This window comes from Cryptotermes secundus, unplaced genomic scaffold, assembly GCF_002891405.2.
Source record: "Cryptotermes secundus unplaced genomic scaffold, Csec_1.0 scaffold1894, whole genome shotgun sequence".
Taxonomy (NCBI): Eukaryota; Metazoa; Arthropoda; class Insecta; order Blattodea; family Kalotermitidae; genus Cryptotermes; species Cryptotermes secundus.
In genome coordinates this window covers 1,169,308-1,191,693 of record NW_019718027.1, presented here as the reverse complement: position 1 = coordinate 1,191,693, position 22,386 = coordinate 1,169,308, and the positions used below count along the sequence as shown (strand labels likewise).

The window sequence follows — 22,386 nt, the reverse complement described above, 5'->3', positions numbered from 1 at the left end:
TAGATCCAGTTTCCAAAATGTTGTGTTTTCTAGCTTCTGGAATACTAGACAATGGACAAAGTTCAAAACGCCAGTAATTCTGAAATACAGTACTTGTTTCCAATACAAATGCAAAGTTGGAATGGCTATTTACATGTTTGCCGATGCTTCGTATAATACAGAATTACACCAAAATAATTAAATGAAAGAACTGCCCCCATTATTGCTTACATATATTTATAACTGAGAATTTTAGAGTTAGGTAAATTCCCTACAGAGAGAAGGAGTGAGATAAGAGATACTCTTTCCTTGCTGGCTAAAACAGTTTCATACAGTGATTGAGACATTTGATTGTAGGAAGAAGATTACTGAATAACCTAATTCCAGTACGACAAACTCCAGCCTCATACTGAGGTTAGAGGTTGGCACTTGGAGGTTATATTGTATGTGATACTTGTATTGCATGTATCTGAATTTGTTTGAAACTTTTATGTAATGTCTGAAACAAATAAAATGCATAAGAATTCACTAGATACTGGAAAAATAAAATTCTTATATAAGATTTGAGGCTTTCACGGCGGTGACTGTGAAGAAAGCAGTCTTCTGGGATTACACGGTGCCAAATCCCAGAAGACTGCTTTCTTCAAAATTCTTATAGTTCCCTGCGAGAGAATTTCCTTTTAATGCTTGTCATTATAGTGATTTTCTTTTGGACACAAAACACGTCTGTCTGTTGAATATCCCCGAAAGCTGTTCCCTAAGACATAATGGAATAGAAGTAAGGTGAAGTGAGGGCCGCGCCATAGCTCAAGCAGTTAGTTGCTGGCTTCCCACCACAGCGGCCCGGGTTTGAACCCAGGTCTGGTCAAATGGGATTTGTGATGGACAAAGTGGCGCTGGGGCAGGTTTTCTCTGAGTACTTCAGTTTCCCCTGCCAATCTTCATTCCACCAATTGCTCCACAATCACCCTCACCTATCATCTGGCGCTGGTACGATAGGCCAGAAGTGGCCACAGTACAGGGACTTAGTCCCACCCCATTAGCAATTAAAAAAAAAGGGAAAGTAAACTAAAATAAATTTCAGTTTTTCATGCAATGGTATGACTGTCCTCATAGCAAAGCATGCCGAACTTAGTTTAGTGATAATATGTTGAGCATTTCTAGTAGAAGTTTGTCAGTTTGAAAGCCAATGAATTTTATTGTTTTAGTATTGTCTATATTCAGTCTAATACAAGTTTTATTGTTAGTACAGAATTTCATGAAATTTGTTATGTCAAAATTTAAAACAAGTTTATTGACATTAAACCATTTGTTTGAGCTAGCAAGGGCATCATTTGTGCAATTTTGAAAGTAGTCAATTTCTGGGTGTGAAATAATAGTACTAGTTCCAAATGTGGGTTTTTAAATAAATTTCTAGCTTCTGAAATCTTCATGAAAAAATTTTCCAGTACTTAATCCTTCATTTTCAATATGTCTCTTGTTCCTGCCCTGTGAGATTATTGACATTGTTTCCTTATGTATGAAAGTAAAATTGACATGAATGTTCTGCTTCTGAGAATAATTAATATACCAACTGAAGTTGTTGGTAAAATAAATACAGTAAACTTCCAGTTATCCAGTATATGTGGAGAACGGAGTATACCAGTCACATTAATGTGTAGGATGCATTAGAAACTCCTACAGAACTCTGTACCATATTGAACATAGAGTGAAACATGGAAAAATGAAATACACTGCAGCCTAATGACTGAAATGTTTTGGATGTGCTGTAATGCAAGCACAGATTCTACTGTTAAGGCAAATGTGAAGGAAGTTAACAGACGGCACTGCTAGTGGAAGCTGAACATATGTATATGACAACTGAAGTTTCTTTATAAAAACGGTAAATTTTCTGTGAAATGTTTGTGGTTGTGTGAGAATTCCAGATACTTGGATGTTACAAAATTGGAGATTACTATGTGTAATTTTTCCCTTCATGAAAAGTAAATTACAGTTAAATCGTAGCCATTTCATACTCTATTCATAATTCCATTTTAGTTATTTTGAAGGTTAATTTTGTGTCAGAAGGAACATAAAAAATGTCTTTACCATAGTCACATGACATGCAATAACCTGGTTGGTTGAGGCACTATGCTACAAGAGAGAAGGTGGCAGGATTGATTCCCAATGTGGTCATTGGATTTTTCAATTGGCCTAATCCTTGCAGCCACACTATGACAGCCCTGGTGTCAACTCAGCCTCTAACAGAATTGTGTAACAGGAATCTTCCTGGGGTTAAAGGGCTTAAGACTGACAACCTCACTGCCATCTGTGAGCTGATTGTCTAGAAAATGTGGAAACCTCAATGTCTCACAACCCTATAGACCTCCATGAGCTGTTACAGGGACCGATTTATCTTTACATACTGATTGGAAGCACGCAAATGTTGCTTACAGCTGTATGTAGATCTCCGTGAAGATTGTCTAGTGACACAAACATCACAGAGCAATTAGGCTTTAGAAATAAGTCCATCCTGGCAGGTGACCTGATTGAAAAGCGTTCTGTTTGGAATATGAAGTTTAAAACCCCTCAGGCTTTGAGCTCTTTGAATCATTTGTAAGTTCTAACTTCAAAATCTGAACTCCACAGAGATCTACACTTTACATACCTGATGGTAGAGGTGATGTTCCCGACACTGTGGTACATCAACGTCCAATTGTCAAGGTTCGTTACTGACATCCTGGCCTCAGATCACCTACAATTAATGTTTACCATTCTGGACCCTGATAGAATGAAGGAAGCTTTAACTTAGTTGAAAAATAAACTGTGCGCTGTTTCAAAGCCTCGCCTCTGAACTAATATATCCAAATATCCCAATTTGTTCTTGTAAAAAAGCTGATAATGTGACACATGACTTTGCAGCATTTATAGCCCCAGCATACAGACTGCTGGCTAGAAGAACTACAGTTTTACACTGGATATACGAAATACCCAACCTAGATTGTTTATTGAAGCTTAGAAATGTATGGAAAGAAACCAGGGATCAAGCAAGAAAAACGGCAGTAAATTGAGTTACCCAAAATATTAAAAGAATGGTCCAGAAAAGAGCTTATGAAAGACAGTAAACAAAAATGGCATACTACAAAGTCATACCCCAAGCAATATGACCTATTGTGAAATCCCTCAAAAAAAGAGGTGGACCAAAGGCACCATCCGAGATTCATGGTCCTTCAGGCACCATATTTTAACCAACTAATAAAGCCAAAGTACGATGTAATTGCAGACTACCTAGACAGCCAGTTCACAGCATATGACTTGTGTCACTGTGACCATTGATGACAGGTGGACGCTAAGTCAAAGCCCTGCTGGTTACCATTGATGAAGATACCCCTGATAATTTCTGAGCTTCTGACGTCCCAAAAGAAATACAACCGTTGACATTGAGAAAAGGCCTGTGGTTTTGATTGCATTCCAAAGAATGTGTCTGGCATCTTCCAAGAAGACCTCTTCTGCATTTAACAATTTATTGCAATCACTGCCTTAGGAAGGCAAATACCCTCAATTCCTCCCAAAACATGCATCTGATCAGCCTCTTGTCGACTGCAGGTGATATGTTCTCCCTAAACATAGTTGACTTTCATCATATTACAAAGAATTAAATCCCAGAAGTGAGACTCTTCTAACCTTAAAAGTTCTGCGAGGGCCAGCTCACCGAAGTTTGTGCTCTTGTGCTGTATGGTGTACAGAGTATTATTGTTCATTGCACATCATTTATTGTACATTAAATAATTGAACAGTATTTTACATGACTTCCAACTGTAAGTTTAGAAGAAACTATATGAGGTTGAATGTAAATATCCATGATGGAAATGTAAAATTTCTTCTGATGAAAATGCGTGAAGTGATACTGGTTAAGGCAGTTCATGTACACACCTTTTAAGAAATAAGTGTGAATTCCTCTGCGTATCGACAATGTGAGATATTCTGACAAATTATTTCATTATAACATAATTTTCAATTGTGAATGTTCAAGGTATGTTATGGCTTCTGTGAGAATGAAGAATGCTAGTGGAAATAAATTGCCCTAATAAATGGAAACTGTTTAACGCGGTAATAGAAACACAAAACAACAGTTTAGCAGAAAATAATAAACCTAGCTGAATATTTATGTATTTTCCTATATTCCTAGTGGGTGGGCCTAAGTCCCTTTTACTGCGGCTACTTCTGGCCTATTGTACCAGCCCCAGATGATAGGTGAGAGTGACTGTGGAGCAATTGGTGGAATGAAGATTGGCAGGGGAAACCGAAGTGCTCGCAGTAAACCTGCCCAAGCGCCATTTTGTCCACCACAAATCCCACTTGACCGAACCCGGGCCGCCGCGGTGGGCAGCCAGCGAGTAACCGCTTGAGCTGTGGCGCGACCGAATATTTATGTAAGTAAAACAACGTATAATAATAAGAAGAAAGGAATTTAAGTAAATACTGCGAAATATCTTTATCTGGAATTAAAGGTAAACAAAAACTTGGGAGATCTGAGGTTCTCAGTGTGATGACAAGATTATTGTCTTCTGGAATGTGACAGCGTTTAGTCTGATAGATGTTTCGGAGGAACGTACTGCCTTCATCTTCAGGCTACAAGTGTACACTTACTCTTACGATGAAGGAAACACATTCCTCTGAAACATCTGTAAATATGTCAGGTTACACGGCGTCACGTTCTAGAAGACAATATTTTACAAATCTAAAGTTGTCGCTGCGCTTAATTAATTAAAAACACGCGATGAAGATGTATGAAGGAGTGTAGCTATAGATCTAGTCATTCTTAATCTTCAGCAGTTGATTGATGCGAATTGTTTCAAGCCCCGGCCGCTTTACTCCTGGCCAGACAGAAAGCCCCCTCACCCATTCCCAATGGTTAGGAAGTTGAGTGGTCCCCAGAGTTGGTATGGGTGAGGTAACAGAAATATTTCTGCCCCTGCAGGGAATCGAATACCATTTCATCCATCGTCCAGTCCATTCCCTGGTTACTAATACTGGCTAAGCTCGTCTGACTGAATGACTCCTAAATTGCTACTGGATCTCGTCACAGTGACTCTTGGTTCCGAGTCCCACGGAACCCATGGCCACATTTTACTTTCTGACGGCTCTAGGAGCCTTCTAGACTCACTCGGTATCACTAAGCTACTGTGGCTCTTGTGAAATATTTTTATCTGTAAGCAACGGCGTTAAACGGAAACCTGTCTGAAACGGAAATTCAGTAGTATGACGTTCCCTTACTATCAAGTCTGTCTATATTCCATGGAATACAGGACATCAAGCGTTACATTCTTGGTCGGGCTTGATGAATGATTGCAGTGGGCGTGCTATCGCCCTTGGCATTACACGTATATCGTCACGATACGTATTAGAGATAGTGTATCATTGGTGCCCCAAGCGTAGTCATGGCAGATCTTCGTTCTTCAACAGGTAACTGTCAAAGAGTTTTATCTAGACCTACTACTGACTTTGATAGCCTGAACACATTATTATTACTTTTATGAAATTACATTGACTCCGGGAAGGAATTTTTAACGTTGGTACTTAATTTCGCCCATCACAGTGGTGGCAGGCAGAGTAAGATACGCACAATTTTGGATTCCTCTAGCAGTGGCCTCACGAGTTCGAATTCAGCAAGATGTATGAGTGTGTTTGTGTATGGTCCTGTGCGGGGACCTTGAGAAGGCCTGAATCACCATACAATGAGTCGTCTTACATAAAAATTTAAAGAATTGTTTTAGATTTCTTTTCTGAATCTAAAGGTATCATCCGTGGAATATTAGGAAGGTACTGCAGTCCTTTTTATCTTGAAAATACCCGTTAGCTTTAACAAATGATACTGACATCGCCATATGAACCGACTCTTATGCATCGCAATTTATATGTCAAAGAAACCGATTGACAGCGGTGACGTTACGAACCCAAAACTTTTTCGTGATTGAAAATAAAACTGACTCTTCGAGTTAAATTGAATAGTTCATTACCAAAATCAAAGGCTCACATCGAAGCCACTATTTTTCTACCCAGTAGGCGAAGTTTATATTTCTCAAATATTTTGCGTGATTAATTTATATCTTAGTTAGTTATTGGAGAAGGTGGGTTTCCCCATGCACTGAGACCAGTATTGGTCCATTGTGCTTCCCTCTATGATATTCTACCACTCTCTATACCCTACCGATATTGGTGCGTACCATCAGTCCCGACCGAGCCAGGGAGTTCGGCCTCTACTTGCTTGGCGGTATCTATAATGCTTCCCCCATCTATAAGAGGCATTGGAGACTACTGTTGGGCGGGAAACGTCCTTGAATTTGGCTCAGTGACCTCCTTTGGAGATATGAGGTTCTTTTATATGCCGTAAAGCTACGACACGGGACCCACGGCTTAAAGTCCCTCCCGGAGGACTGTTTCCCTGAATTTTTCCGCCCTTACAAATTCCACGACCTCCGCCGGGTTTGAACCCGCGTACCACGAGTCATGAGGTGGTAACGTTACCTCTAGACTACGGAGGCCGCTAATTTATATCTTACTACCTACCAAAAGGAATAATGACTGACTGATATGTAAGTATTAGGGTAGTATAGCGTGTGTTGCTCTGTTTTTGTTTATCTTATTTTGCAACTTTATCTGTATGTGAAATACGCCTGAATGCAGTGATGATAAGGAGGTACGTGTGTGTGGGGGGGGGGAATAAATATCACTGGGAGCTGAAGGAAATTCGCTTGTCCATAGTCATGTTCAAAGAACCCATGACATGCACTGACCAAGCACCGAATCCAGGTCTACTCTCTGGGGTACCTGAGTTGCAGCTAAACGGTAAACTACGAATATATGTACGTGTCCCCTTTATTGAGAATAATTACGAGTATTATGAACTCCAGTTTTACATGCAAAGATGTTAATTTTTAAAGATCAAAGCTTGTATAAGTTGGTTGCACAACATAAGAGTAAACAATCGACATTCTTTAAAATTTCCGTCTTATGGGGTTTAACACTGTGTAGTTAAGAGACATCCTGATGTTTCGGAGGAACATATCACGTCTATCTTCATAATCGAAGAGTAAATCAATGAAGAAATCAGCAGAAGCTTTCGATCTTAAATGTGTAGGTGAATTGTTCCTCTTAAACGTCGACCTCTGTTCGAGATACACAGCGTTACAACCGCCATGAGAACACCAATTCCAGTCAGAATTCCTACACCTCTTGAACCACCTGGAAGTAACTTAAAGTTCAAGCATCCTATATGCTACGTCACTCAGATTAGGTGGAGTACGATGTAATATACCTTCCAGCCTCATGTGTCATAAGGTGGTCTTGCAACTTATCTGACTCTCAGGAAAGGATTTCGAAGTACGTTGTTGTTAAATCTTATAGCTGCACCTTAAAGACAGCTCTCTAAATTAGGATTACCAATTTCCGTGGTTACGTTTCGCAAGATGTGCGCGCGTGCGCGCGCGTCCGTTTATACAGAGTATCCGGAAAGTCGGTGGCTGTGTAGTACATTCGATTGATTCCCTCACAGAATTGACACGAAAATCTCCTTTGACAGAATTTAGACTAATGCATGATTTTAGCGGTGAACGCGAGTAACATTGAATGCGATGTTGCTGCAATCGAAAGTTTTGAGATACATTTTCGTCACGTACAGTCACTAAGCATGAAATTCCGTACTTCCTGTAAGATCTGTGATATATATGTATATATCTGTGACTATTTATTTTATAAGCCTATACGTACTCTTATTGGATTTTTTTCAGTTGACCTAATCCTTCCAGCAGCACTATGGCCCTGGGGTTCACTCAGCCTCTAACAGAAATGAGTACCATGAATTAATTAAATCATTTTCCTGGGGAGTAAAGCGCGGCCGGCGCGTAAGGCTGATAACCTTACCGCCATCTTTGAGCCGATTGTCTAGATAATCTGGGACCCTCAACGTCTCACAAATCTATGGGCCCTCACGGCCTAGTACATGGATAGCTTTACTTTTACTTATACATACTCTTATGAGCCGGGATAGCGAATGTACAGCGAATGGCTACGGGCTGGATGGCCGAGGGCTCGGATTTCGAGCCCCGGTAGAGGCAATATTTGTTCTTCTCCACATGTTCCAGACCGGTTCTGGGGCCCTCCCAGCCTCCTACCCAATGGCTACCAGGCGCTCTTTCCTCGGAGGTAAAGCTGCCGGGTTGTGAAATTGACCACTCACTTTCAACTGTTACCTCACTCAAACATACGTCGACCTATACATCCATCCCCCCATACGCCTTCATGGCGTAGTGCTTAATTAGTTAAGCACAAGGATAACTTTGCCTTTAACTTTATATTTACACTTATGGACTAGCCTATATGTTGCTAAGCGTATGAAATTTGGTGTGGTTTGAGATTATGAATAAACACAAAAATTTACGAGTAAATACAAATTGTACTTCACTGGCTTCAATTTTCGACATTACATTCGGTGAATGGGTTCTTATATGAGAATAAATGCTGACGCAAACCTCATAAATAAGTCTGAAATAATCTTAAATTGTATATTCCTTTCTCTTTCTCCCCCTGTCTTTTGTATACCGTATACAAATATGGCCAGTCCTACTGCTCGCAACCGGCCCTGGGGCCAACCCAACCTCCTAACCAGTGGGTACCGTGGGTAAAGCGGCCGTGGCGTGAAGCTGATCACTGACCTCCAACTAGTGTCTCGGTTAAGAATGCGTGGATTTATACATCCGTTCCCTCATACATGTTCATGGCGTAGTGCTTAATCAGTTAAATACAGGGACAGCTTTACCTTAACCTATACCTTACCTGTTCTTATATCTCTGAGTTGTAATTTCGATTTTGAAATCCATCCGTATTGTATTTATTAAGGTTATAGGAATTCCTAGAACAAAAGGTGGGAAGCACTGACGTATTTATCACGGCCTTCTATATATGAAATATTATCACTTTATCTCAAGGTTGTGATTATTCTTTCTTTCTGTAACAACTGCAATCACCGATTCCAGTTAAAATCGAATATCTTTTAATTTGGTACGCTATCCATGTTTGTTAACTGGCTAGTTCATGTGTCTTCCTTTGCTGCTCTGCAAGAGTACAGCTAATTACAAAGTACTGGTTGACTTCTACTGTTTCTCAGTATTTATGTTTTATCACAGTGTTTCTCAACCTTGTTAAGCCCAAGGACCAGTAAAATATCTGAAAAAAAAATCTAGTTCTCTTTGCAAGGTAAAACCAGATAAAATCCCTTAAAGTTTCTATTATACCCAAGTTATTTTGCTGCATTTTATTTCACCTCATTTATTGTTCATAAATGTGTGTCTGTCCAGGGTGTTTTGTCTCAGCAGCTTACCCCTCGCGTTCGTAGCCTACTTTTCAGTTATGACTGCCATATGCCCCCGGTCTGCGTGTTTCCTCCACAGCGTGTGGTTTTACCTTGAAAAGAGGACTACAGCGTGTAATTTTAACATGGACTAAGACAGTGTAGCAGTTCTGACATAATTTGATAAAATATTTGTAACATATCAAGACACCTGAAGATGGCCTTTGGGGCCGAAACATGTAGTGTCAAAGTGTATAATGTTAAACTAATATTGAGTGGTGAATGGAAGAGTGTTGCAATATCGACGGACGATAAATACACGGACGTCAAGGGTTACATTTATTTTAAATAATTTCGGTCGAAATATTTGGTCATGTAAAATGTTTATGTACATTTTAAACAGTTTTAACAATAGACACGAAGTTCCGGCTTGGGACTGTGATAATCACATCTGCTGTGTCGTGTTGACATTCTGATATAGCTGGAATGCAGACCTGTTCGTGACATTTTCTTCCGGTTGCACAGCGGAACGGCACAATGTAATGACGGGTTCATTGTGAGTGCAGTAGTGGAATATACAGTGTGTAGTATTTAAAATTAAAATTAAGCGTTTTAGGATTTGAAACAGAATGCACTGTTCAAAACACATTTAAAAACACAGGCGTTTGATTTAAATTGAAGGTAACAGCTTATTGTTTATTGTTTATTGTTATTAAATAACTCCACAAATCCTGTACAGGGGCTTTAGCACCCATAGGATATAGAGTTAGTCAAACTTATACAATCTCATACAAAACATAAAAAGATACGTGGTGTAACATTAAATCAAGCCATATCATAACAACATAGATTCATACACTGTTAGAAATACAACCTTTTACTTCTTACTACTCCAAGTTCATTCGTCACAATCATTAAACATTAATCATAAAACAATATCACATAATACTAAGTAATAAACATAATTAAAATTAAAAAAATATAACATACAGTTAATCCCATTTACATCCAATCAGTATTTACAAATTATTTTGATTAAAAAACTCCTCTAATGAATAAAATGACCACAAGCAAAGATATCTCTTTAATGCTGGTTTAAACAATTCAATTTTATATGATAATGATTTTATATTTATAGGAAGATGGTTAAATATCCTCATTCCAGCGAATACTGTATTCCTATCGCTGGGTTATTTTTATATATTCTCAGAATTTAGTATGTTCCATAAAACAATATATTAGTGGCAGATATTTGAAGTTCTATTCATATGTACATCCCTTCACGAAATAATTTGTTTGCCAAATTTCTACCGCATTGTCCAGCCAGTGCTACCACATTATTCAACTTACCCTTAAGTTGAAGTCGTGACTTTGTATAGTCTGGTAGAAATTCACCGAATTTTCGTCGTTACATACTGCCTCCATCTTCAAGAATGATATCCCCGAATGTAGTAGGCCTACCCTTCATTAATCGTCGCTGTTAGAAACTCAAATCCAACGACCCTTAAGTCATTCAACTACGATATTTCAACTGCAGAGCTCAAACCTCTAGGACGTCGGATGAGACGAGACGATGATAATGAATAATGAATATGTAATGAGTTTCAAGGATGTCCTGGCTCGTTATAAGAGCACCGTTACTTTATAGGTTATTTGATGTCACTGATTATTAGATAGGGATTTGGAAGGATGCTGTCGTGGTTATTTAATATACAGTAGGCGTCGCAGAACAGGCGAACCGAGCGGTTCCCTGGGACGGCACTATTTTCCGGGGCGGCAGGTTCCGCCTGCCGTTATCTTTATTGAATTTGAGGTTATCGCAGCGGTAGGAGAAAGGGAGATATGAATAGATGAATTGTTTCGGAGTTAAATCATTCCCCTACTCTGTTTCTCTCTCTCTCTCACTCAGAGCCCATCCAGTCAGTCTCCATTGTAAATAAATCAGACAACAGATCCATGGATCCACATACCAAACTGGGGAGTGGAGGTGTGTAACGGTCATTCAGGATTTAAAGTTTTCACAGCGGTTGTTGTGAAGAGTTCTGTCTTACTGGATATAACGCCGAGTAGTCCCTTGCTAGCCAACCGACGTTTCGGAGGAATATATCGCCTCTATTTTCAGGATGGAAGAATAAGCCAAGCAAGAAAGCAGGTGGCAAGCAATGGACTACACGTTGTATTGCAGAAGACAGAACTCTTCATGTAACAATCAGCATCGTAAAGAATCGGAGAAGAAGCAATTGGAGGTCGTCCAGAGACAGTCACGTGCATTAATACTCATGTCGTGCTTTGCTTACTCCTTGTCCCTGTAGAGGAGGTCATGTTTTCCTCTGAAACGTCACTCAGATTCCTAGAATGAAACCATATGAATTGAACTATGATGTTGTATGTCGAAATCATACTGAGCAAGGTGGATAAAGGAATAGTGTGTATGGCCTTTATTCTTGAGGTGTCCTGTTCGAATTTGGGTTGGGACACCCGACTGTACTAACCGAGGTTTTCTTCCCACCGCGGCGGCCCGTGTTCGATCCCGGGTCTGGTCAAGTGGGATTTGTGGTGGACAAAGTGGCGTTGGGGCAGATTTTCTCCGAGTGCTTCGGTTTCCCCTGCCAATCTTCATTCCACCAATTGCTCCACAATCACCCTCACCTATCATGTGGGGCTGGTACAATAGGCCAGAAGTGGCCGCAGTACAAGGGACTTAGTCCCACCCCACTAGCAATAAAAAAAATAGGTTTTTGCGGTTTTCCTCAGTCCCCAAGCATAATCCAGGCCACATTATTTCCTATTCATCTTCACTACCGTCTTATCATTTATGTTACAGGACAGTATTTATCAACTAGTGGAACGCATACCCCTAGAAAATCACGAGAAAAATCGAACACTAGATGGCAGTGACTGCTCGGCCTCACACAGTGGTCGTCCTTTAGTTTTGGAAAAGAGCACCCGGAACAAACTGTAAAGAAACTGGGTGGTCTACATTTTGGGTCTCATAGTGAAAAGGAGAAATCCCAATCCGCCTACCAGAAATAAAATGCCATCTCACCCAACTGAACTAATTAATTCATATGTAGCAAAACGTGAATTTTCAAAAAAACCTACCAAGGAGCCAATTTTACCCATCACCCACCTCCTCCTCATTGCAAAATATTATCTTAATACGCATCTTAACATCATTTCTGCATCATCTTTCCTGCCTTCCACATGGCTGCTTTGAAACAATGTACCCATCAGTGTTCAGCATGAATTTCTTCTCACCCCTTCTGTGCTGTATATTGACCCATCAGAATACTGAACAGGTTATAGTGATAACTTTAGACTTGATTTGGGAAGTACCCAGTTCAAATCTTGACAGGCTGAAATTGTTTTCACTGAGACTTTGCAAAGGCCGCCTCTGTGGTCTAGTGGTCAAAGTTCCAGGCTACAGATATAGAGGACCCGGGTTGGGTTCCTGGCGCTACCATATTTTCTGAGAAGTAGTGGGTCTGGAACGGGGTCAGCTCAGTCTTTTGAGGATAATTGAGGAGCTACTTAAATGGAAAAATAACGGCTCCGGTCTAGAAAACCGAGATTAACGGTCATGGAAATCCGTTGTGCTTACCATGTGACACCTCTCTAGCTGCAAGAGTTGTCACTAACTTCGTCGACAAGCAGCGGTCCCTCGGTAAGTATAGTTCGTTTGCGGACTAAAAGCCACGGAGTTAGAGTTTTTTCCAAACTTTTCCTCAGTCTTTCCAGATGAATTCCCAGATAGTACCTTATATAATCATGACCAGCCACTTCAACATGTATGACTAGAAACCCATCTCTTTTAATGAGATACATATAAACTGTGCTAATGAAGCAGCTAATGAACATTATTGTTTAGGTATACTGGTCTGTGCTGTTTTGAAAGTAAATGGAATGATAACGTTTTTATAATTGGATATTAATTTATTGTTTCCTTAATTTTGTCGTGAACCCACTTTTGTTTGATGCGCCTTTTCCAAATGTTGAACATTTTCAAATAATACTGTGGTAAAGGCTTAGGAACAACTGTCTGTATGCCTGCTGTATTCTATGTCTATATAATTTACATGTACATAAATGTTTTGATTACAGATACTAGTGAGATGAAAACAGGTAGGCTTCAGAAGCAGCAAGGAACTAAGCCTCATCGGCCAGGCCGCACCATAACCTGTTACTACTGTGGCCTTGTATTGCATGAGAAACATCTGCAAGTATGTAGGGAGGTTTTTATAATTTCTTGTTTCCTTGTAATTTTTTTATTTATTTATTTGTTTTGGGTTTATTTCTTTATTTCTTGCCCTTTTTGGTCCTGTTGTTTTATGTGTGTGAGTTAACCCTCAAATTGATCGGTTGTGTGTGTGCGTGCGTGCGTGCACACCACATCAGTGGTGAAGTATTTATATTAACTGTGTTAGCATGGCTACCACTGAAAAATAAAATACAAATTGTTACTTTTGTAGTTCAGTGGTATTTGATACACGTTGGCAGAAGAAATGTCATTCTATGCCACTTCTAGCTGGCCAATAACAGCCATTGTTAGCCAGTTCCTTGAGACTCGCACTAGTCGTTTGTGAACACAAGTGCAGTTAGGACGAACATGATATAGTATAGGCTTAATGGAGGACTGAGTGCATGACAATCTGAGATATCACATGAGCCACATGAGGAATGTTAATGCACTTCAGTTGCTTTTGTACTCATAGGGGATAGAGCATATCCCCTCTGCCTTGGTATTTGGCTAACACTTTTGGGAAAGTCATGGTCTGCCACTTAAGTACATATGTCTTTTACCAAAGTCAAAACGAGTTAAAAAGATTCTCGGTCATGGACGCAGAAGTTACAAGATGTTGTGGAGGTAAGAATCTTTACAGTGGCAGCTTAAGGGGAATGCTGAAGTCAGAGATCTTGACTTGAATGCAGAAGCAATAACAAATGCATACAAATGTAATAATATTTTGCTTTTATTAATAATGTACTTACAAAGGAAAGTGGAGATTATTGTGGAGAACAAAGATTTTAAAAGATAAGGAGTGTGTTTCATGTTGATGTAATTGTAATAAGCCTAAGTTATGATGTGGAGTCAAAATTATTATCTTAGTGACTGAATACTTTATAAAAATTTATTATTTAAACTGAATTTACTTACAGGCACATATGAAACAATGCCCTCTAGTGTTGGAAGGATGTCCAAACAAGTGTGGGGTCACTGTAGAGAGACAAGAAATGCAGTATCACTTGGATAACAAATGCAAAAACAAAAAAAGGCCAACAAATAACTTACCATCAACAACACAACAAACAGAAAATCATGAAGCCATGACAAATTTACAACATAATTTTGATTCGGGGCCTGTGATGCAACAATACAAAACTCAGCATCAGGTATTCATGTAGTACTGCATTAGGAAAGTAATTATATTCATGTTAGAGTGTAATGGTAAAGAAATGGGCAGTGGTTGGTTTCTGTTAAGTATTAAAATATGGATATTATTCATGAAGTGACGGCGGATAGGATACATGACCTCATCATTTTATGAAATTGTTGCATTCCTTGAACTTCATGCACAAAGTGAAAATTCCTATAACAAAAATTAATTTCTAATTAATTAAAATAGATACTGATGTGAAATAACTTGTTCATATAGAATGAAGGTAAATGTTCATGCGTCTCTGTTTTTATTTATTATGCTAATGGACAAGATATTTTTAGACAGAAGTGACCAAATTTCTGAATACAATATGCATACACACACACACACACACACACACACAATAAAAGGTGTAAGAACAGTAAATGGTTGTGTGACGGGCTAGAAAGACTGGAAACACACTCATGCCTTGGCATCTTATCTTGTGTCCTTATTTTGAAAATTAAAAAAGAAAAGTAATTTTTGAAAATACTTTAACACAAAACTGATTACTTGAATAATTATAAAGTGAGGAGTTTATGTTCTTTTGTCTAATGATGAACCTCAAATTAAAAAAAATTACCACCTTTCAGAAGAAGTTCAGTTGTTAGTGTATGTGGTATACTGCCTGATGATGGCTCTATTAGCCGAAATATGCAGCAAGCTGCCATACCAAGTTCAATATACTCATTGTACACAGTAAATATGAAGGAGTTTTGATAGTTGTTGTGTTGAGAAGGGAAGAATAAAAAAGAAATAAAAGAAAAACTTGACTGATTGTTGTACTGATGTTTCCTTATTCTCCAATTTTTAATGTTGCTTACTGTTACTAATGCTACAGGGTTTTGCAGTACCAGAGGAATGGAACGAGAAGGTAGTAGCTGCACTAATGGTCATCAAGAGAGCTTTGTTGAAAGAAGAGAATGAGCGCTGTCGAGCAGAGGCAGAATGGAAACTTGAGATTAAGAAACTTAATCAACGTATACACACAGTTCAAGATAACACTCAGAAAAATCCAGTGCAACAGGTATTTTAATTTTAAAAATCACTGATATTGTTCAGGTGTGTACAGTTTACATCATAAGTTTTGTATTCAATGTATCATTTTATATGCAGCAACCAACTTATATAGACAGGTAACTAGAAAACATAGGCATAATAGATCACTGTGGTCGTGGTGCAAGGGCCAAGAAGGCCCACCCCATATACACTCATACATTCAACTAGAAAACTCAGGACAATGTTTCTCAACTTTTGCAAGACTGACACCTGGTAAATTCTGTTTTTATGAAATGAGGGCCCAGTATAATTGATGCCAGTGCCAAGTACCAGGCCACAGCCCAGTGGTTGAGAAACACTTACTTAAGATGTGGGTGAACTACAGCGGCAACTTTATTTCAAGAATCACATTTCTTCAATTGTTCTGCCCTTACTCCATGCACAGTTTCATACTCTTCATTCAGTTCTGGGAGCAAAGGCGCCACTCATTTCCTGACAACAATACAACCTTCTCTTCATTTGCATATAGAGCTTCTTCAGGGTTTGATATTCTTTTACTTTTAAGGAAAACCATTCTTTTTTAAAAATAAGGTAGTCTCATGACAGTTGATTTGTACTCTAACCTGGACATGTAAGTAACTGTACTTTAATGTTCTGCAGGGAAGTGACTGTGGTATACTCATATGTTGTGTGTGGAAAACTTTGTTGTAAAGCACTAGGCATAGTGGTGCTCTTGCTTTTCTGCACTGACATCCAGTGGGTCTGTTTTCTGATCTCTGTGTCTCAGAACGTTTCTAGTGGTCCTCAAATATAATTATCGTAATGAGCAGGTATTTATCATAGAACTGAAATTTAACAGATGATTGGTTCAATAGGTATTTGGCAGTTCTTTTTTATTCCTGGAAATGAATGTGTTATGAAAACACCTTAATAACCACTTTAAGAAGAACATTGTCTATGATAAGGAATTTAGTACACTCATATACATGTTGGGCAAAACAGTAAGGGATAATGCGTCAATGACCAAAACAATATGTGCAAAAATTTTTCCAAAGTCACCTGTAACTTTAACTGTATCAAAATGAATAAAGTACGTTTACACCAACTAATTGAAATGTTCATATAAATAACCTGTATGTACTACCTCAGTTTAATTGAAATTGTTAATTTTATATAGTGATGCTGCAGATGTGGGCCATTATGATTCATTGACTAAAACTGATTACACATTATGTATTGGAGACTGTGAGCCCTGCTATGGTAGAAACCCAACATACATTCCTAATTGCAAGTACATCGTGCTTTTTAATAAATGTTCTTTCTTTCATGTACATTATTAAAATCTTGCATTTATTTTAGGCAGAAACAAAAATAAAAATATATATAAGTATATCTGTAAATTGTAATTATTTAATTACATTGTCACATTTTTACCTTGTGTGTTGATTCATATATTAATTTAGTTTAACTTATGTTTTCGGTTTATAAATTAACAAATATTTTATTTGAATAACCAGGTGAGTGTGGCTCAGTTTTATGAACTCAGAGAGGAGAGTTTGCTTCTAAAGGAAACAATTATGGAAGAACGAAGGGAACGACATCGTATTGAACAACAACTTGCTTATGAAACAGAGAAATCAAACATTTTACATCAGGAGCTAGAAAACTTTAAAGTGGAACTACAAAAATACAGAAATGAAATTGAAAAATGTAGGAGAGAAGATGAAGAAAAAATAAATAGATTGTTGCAAGAAGTGGTCCAAGAAAGGCAGCACAGTCTTCGAGCTGAAACAGAACTAAAAATGGAAGCAGCAAAGCTGGAAGATCTGTGTTGCACCTTAGATCAGTCGAGAGATGAAGACAGACGTGAACGATATCAGCTAGAAGAACAACATGCAGAGCGTGAAGTAAGGTGGAAGGGAGCAGTGGAAGAGCAAAAGAGAGAGGTGGAAAAACTGAAGATGGTTGTAGATAAATACTGTCATGATGTGGATGAGTTTCGTGAATTTCTTTCTAGAGAAAACATAATGATCAGTGCAATTTGGGCAGAGCAGCTAGCTGAAATACATAATATAAGTGACAGAATTAATATTCTCAATAAAGCATCAGAGGCTAAGTCCAAAGAAATTGCACAAATGAAGCAGCGTGTAAATGAATGTGATGAAGCAATAACAAAACAAGCCCGAGGCAACAGTGCTCTTGCTGTAGGTAAGTGAATACGACGAAATAATAACTACATGAGGTCAAGGTACCTGTATAATTAGTTAGTTATTTAGAGAGGGTGGGTTTCCCCATGCACCGCGACCAGTTTGATCTATTGTGCTTCCCTCTATGATATTCTACAAGTCTCTTTACCCTACCGATAAATGGTGCGTACCATCAGTCCCGCCGAGCAAGCGAGTTTGGCCACTTGCTTAGCGGTGTCTATAATGCTTCCCCCATCTATCAGAGGCCTTAGAGGCTATTGTTGGGCGGGAAACGTCCTGGAATTTGGCTCAGTGATACCCTTTGGGGATATGAGGTTCTGTTACGTGCCATAAAGTTACGACACGGGACACACGGCTTAAAGCCCCTCCCAGAGGACTTGTTCCCTGAATTTTTCCGCCCTTAAAAATTCGACGACCTCCGCAGGGTATTTGAACCCGCGTACCATGAGTTATGAGGTGGGAACGTTACCTCTAGACTACAGAGGCCGCTTACCTGTACTATTGCTATGCAAGTATTTCTGGAAGGGTGCACTGTGAACTTAATTTAAAATTTTTACTCATACTTACTTCTGTCCATATTCTTCAACTGCAGCTTCATCTCATCGTTTGTATTCTTCATAATCCATAAATGATAAAGTGAATATTCACTCTTTATGAATCATATTACATTATGCTATGTAGTACTGTGCAGAATATGACTACTGTAAGGACTTATGAAGATTATGAAAGTACGAGTATATTACAATAAAACAAAATTTTCTTCTGCTTTTAATTCTCTTACATCCCAATTTTTCTTTGTGAAATACTTTTTTCTTCTTAGACTATCTGCTGGCCTTCAAGTTAAATATTTGAAATAACAACTGATAATCTGTGAAAGCCTCAAATCTTACATTGATAATCTGAGGTTCATCATGTATGCCTAATGGAGCTTCAATTTTAATTCATTTCTGAATGCTACATCAAATGGTAACCAATATATGCAGAAATTGTTTTAAAATATAATTATATATTTATATTCAACTTTGAGACCGCAATATAAAATATCAAGAACGCCTATTCACTCATTGTGTTGCTAGTGCCAGGGCAGCATCACCAGAGGATGAAAAAATCTCCCTGTAAGACATGTTTCTATTTTTTCTTTTCCCTGCGAAAATTGCATAGCAGGAAATTACTGGCAGAACTTGCAATGCTTGATTTCCTTCAAATTCTTCACTGTATTTTGTGAGGCTATCTGGGACTATAAAATAACGATTATGCATTTTTGTGATATTTACTCTGCATTTTACCCACCAGACTACCAGTGGCTGACTTACAATTCTTAGTATTCCAAAAATATCAGTCAGTATAATCACTATATCCTGGAGACAGAAGTAAAGCAGACTCCCAAAATATCATCTGTACAAGTTATCTTATATAATGTGGAATGTCCAAAATAATCATAATATAATAAAAATCTGTTTCGTGCTGAATATATAGACATGTTTGATGTATCTCCATTCAAAATTGCACATCCTTAGGACCAGTAGTTCACAGTTGTTGCATTCAAACCCATAAACAAATGTAGATTTCAGAGTAAGAAAAGTAGGCTGATAGCTGTTATAAAGAACTAGTTGCTGTTCAATATTTGGCCAATATCATACTCAAAATATAAGGTACAGTAGAATCCAGAAACAAAGAATGTGCAACTATAATTATTATTAAAGTTTTATTAATATCAGCATATTTCTTCAATAACATGGAATATCAGCCATTTTTCTTTACTGCTCACAGGTGGCATTATATGGAGGATTTCAGACTTTGAGACCAAGATGGCGGATGCAAAGGAGAATAACACTGTGCTCTGTAGTCCTGTCTTCTACAGTTCACAATATGGCTATAAGCTACGGGTAAATATTTGTGTAGTTTATACGCAGAGTGGTATATTCTGGGATGTGACACAGTGCAGAAGTTTGTGGACCATTTGGAAGAATTTACTGTCTGAGTTGACAATAACCCTTTATAAGAAAGTGGAAATCAGGGACTCTGTCATGTTTGACATGCTGTTAAAAAAATAATTATACTGTGCTGTAACTGGTAAAATTACTAATCTGAATAATCCCATTTAGAACCAAATTTATCAGCTGATTCAGTTACACTTTTTCTGTTCCATAGTACATGCCAATACATAATTGCAAAAAACAATTGGTTGTAGGACTGAGGTCAGTCAGCTATAGGTCTTGCTGATGAGTCGAAAAATCTGGTCTTTTAAAAATTTAGGGTCCCTAATCAAAAACGTTGAAGATTCTTCCCAGTGTCTGCAATTGTATGGTCATGAACATCTTTTATCCTGGATGTTTTCTGATGTCCATATATCTGTCATGACAGTTGTGAATACAGTTCTTATTTTGCAAATGCTCTCTATGTCCTACTTAGTTTTCAAATGTTATTCGTGCAGCACACTCCTGTGGTCTTATCTTCAATAAATTAGTGGAGTCATTGTCATACAATTTCAATTCATTGTTTTAATAAGTCAATGTATTTCTTCAATTTCATGGTTGCTTTGCATTTATTTCTGCTGATCTCCTTATTACAGATTGAGGTGAGGTTAAATGGATTGGGACAGTGGACTGGTCGCCACATGACAGCCTCTTTGCAAGTTCTGGAGGGCGAATGGGACCCTTTGCTTCTATGGCCATTTAATCAACGAGTAACCTTGACACTCCGTGACCAGAACACTGCTTTAGACAAGGTAGAGCCTCGTGAAAGTGTGTATGCCTGTACACAGTTAATAATTATATCTTCACATATAAGTAAAGTTGTCCCTGTGCTTCATTAATTAAACACAAAGCCATGAAGACATATAGTCCATTCTTGACCTTGTCACTAGATGGAAGTGAGTTATCAGCTTCATATTGTTATGGCTGCTTTACACTCAGACAAAGAGCATGCCGCACCCATTGGATAGAAAGCTGGTGAGGTCTGGAACTTGGCTGGGTGATCTGGGGCAGAGAAAAATATCTTGCCCATGCCAGGAATCGAACCCCAGCTCTGAAGCCCATAACCTGTCACCAAATTGACTCACATTACAACTTCACATACCAGTAATAACCAGCTGATAATGTCTTAAGTTCATGATTCTCTACCAATTCTGTAAAATCTCTCGTGCTACATTTCCTCAGAATCTGATGTAGGATTCATGAAATGGAAGGTAGAATGAATATAGATGGACAGATGTGCAGTGCCTGTGATTCATAATGTTTCCACTGTCAATAAATGAAGATTATTGTTGTACAGTTATTTTACCTGAAATGGAAGCATAAAACAAAATGTGTAATTTTTTCTTCATTGTCACATACATTCATGTCATTCATACATTCATTCATACATTCATACATATATTCATGTCATATTTTTCTGATGTGGCAGGTGAACAACTTAGTGAAGAATCTTGTAACAGGTCAAGAGAAGGAAGATCCAGCAGGATTACATGTGTTCATTCCTCACACAGTACTGCAGCAGCATAATTATGTTCTCAATAATACTATGTTTCTTGAAGTGGATATTGGATAACACTGGTATAGGAGTACATTTGTATGAATATAAGGTGGTTCCTGTCTTCTGGAATGTGAAACTCTGTAGTCTCATTTCTGCCAGATTACATAGTGTTATTAAAGTTAAGGGAAAACGGCTGCCACCATCTCCATTACTCCACTGTTCTGCCCTGAAAAAGGGGTAGAAAGTTCCTTCTGAACATTGTAACTTTCTACCAGACTATACAGTGGCACATACCAGATGACAGTGATATCCACATTAACTGCCATGAGAACCTCAAATTTCATAAAATGAAGACAAATTTGTTACTTACTGGCGTTTCCAGGGTTATGACATTGTGTAGCCTGGTAGAAATTACCAGTGTGTGCATGTGTATATGTAAGAGAGGGGGGGGGGAGAGAGAGAGAGAGAGAGAGAGAAAACTGTAAAGTGTAGTCACATACTAGATCAAAGACTCTGATAAATCCAGTCAACAATTCAAAACCCATCTATTAGTTACTCTATTACATGACAGACTGTTTTATATGAGACTTTTATCTGTTACAGTGGTTCATGTACATGTTGATATGTGTTAATGTCATCTTCTAGGGGTCATAGTATCCTGCCTGTGAAAGGATATTGAAACATGCAACACAACCATCTGTCACTGAAACATGTCATTCACTCACTTACGTTCCCTCACGGAGCTGAGCCCTTCTTGAGAAGCTGCCAATTGCAGAGCTGGTCAAGAACTTTCAGCATTTCATGGAACCTGAAGGTTCATTACCGTATTCACAAGAGATCTCCACTGGTCCCTATCCTGAGCCAGATCAATCCAAGTCATACCATCCCATCCTATCTCTCTAAGATCCATTTTAATATTGTCCATCTACCTATGCCTTGGTCTTCCCAGTGGGCTCTTTCCATCTGGCATTCCCATCAATAT

The 22,386-nt window shown here is 38.5% G+C and overlaps 1 protein-coding gene across 3 annotated transcripts; it reads left to right on the top strand.

Annotated features, from left to right (window-relative positions):
- The first annotated feature begins 5,325 nt into the window (after positions 1 to 5,325).
- LOC111864085 (TNF receptor-associated factor 1) lies at positions 5,326 to 21,752 on the top strand. 3 transcript variants are annotated; one of them, XM_023851127.2, is made up of 8 exons: positions 5,326 to 5,424; positions 13,409 to 13,527; positions 14,465 to 14,698; positions 15,566 to 15,751; positions 17,241 to 17,931; positions 19,701 to 19,816; positions 20,503 to 20,658; positions 21,336 to 21,752. In XM_023851127.2, exons 1-8 carry the CDS (start codon positions 5,400 to 5,402, stop codon positions 21,477 to 21,479), a joined length of 1,671 nt encoding a protein of 556 aa, XP_023706895.1. In that variant the 5' UTR covers positions 5,326 to 5,399; the 3' UTR covers positions 21,480 to 21,752. The 3 variants fall into 3 exon arrangements, with proteins under 3 accessions (XP_023706895.1, XP_033606473.1, XP_023706972.1); XM_033750582.1 differs by lacking the exon at positions 5,326 to 5,424 and adding an exon at positions 9,814 to 9,863; XM_023851204.1 differs by lacking the exon at positions 5,326 to 5,424 and adding an exon at positions 9,903 to 9,988.
- The last annotated feature ends 634 nt before the right edge of the window (positions 21,753 to 22,386 follow it).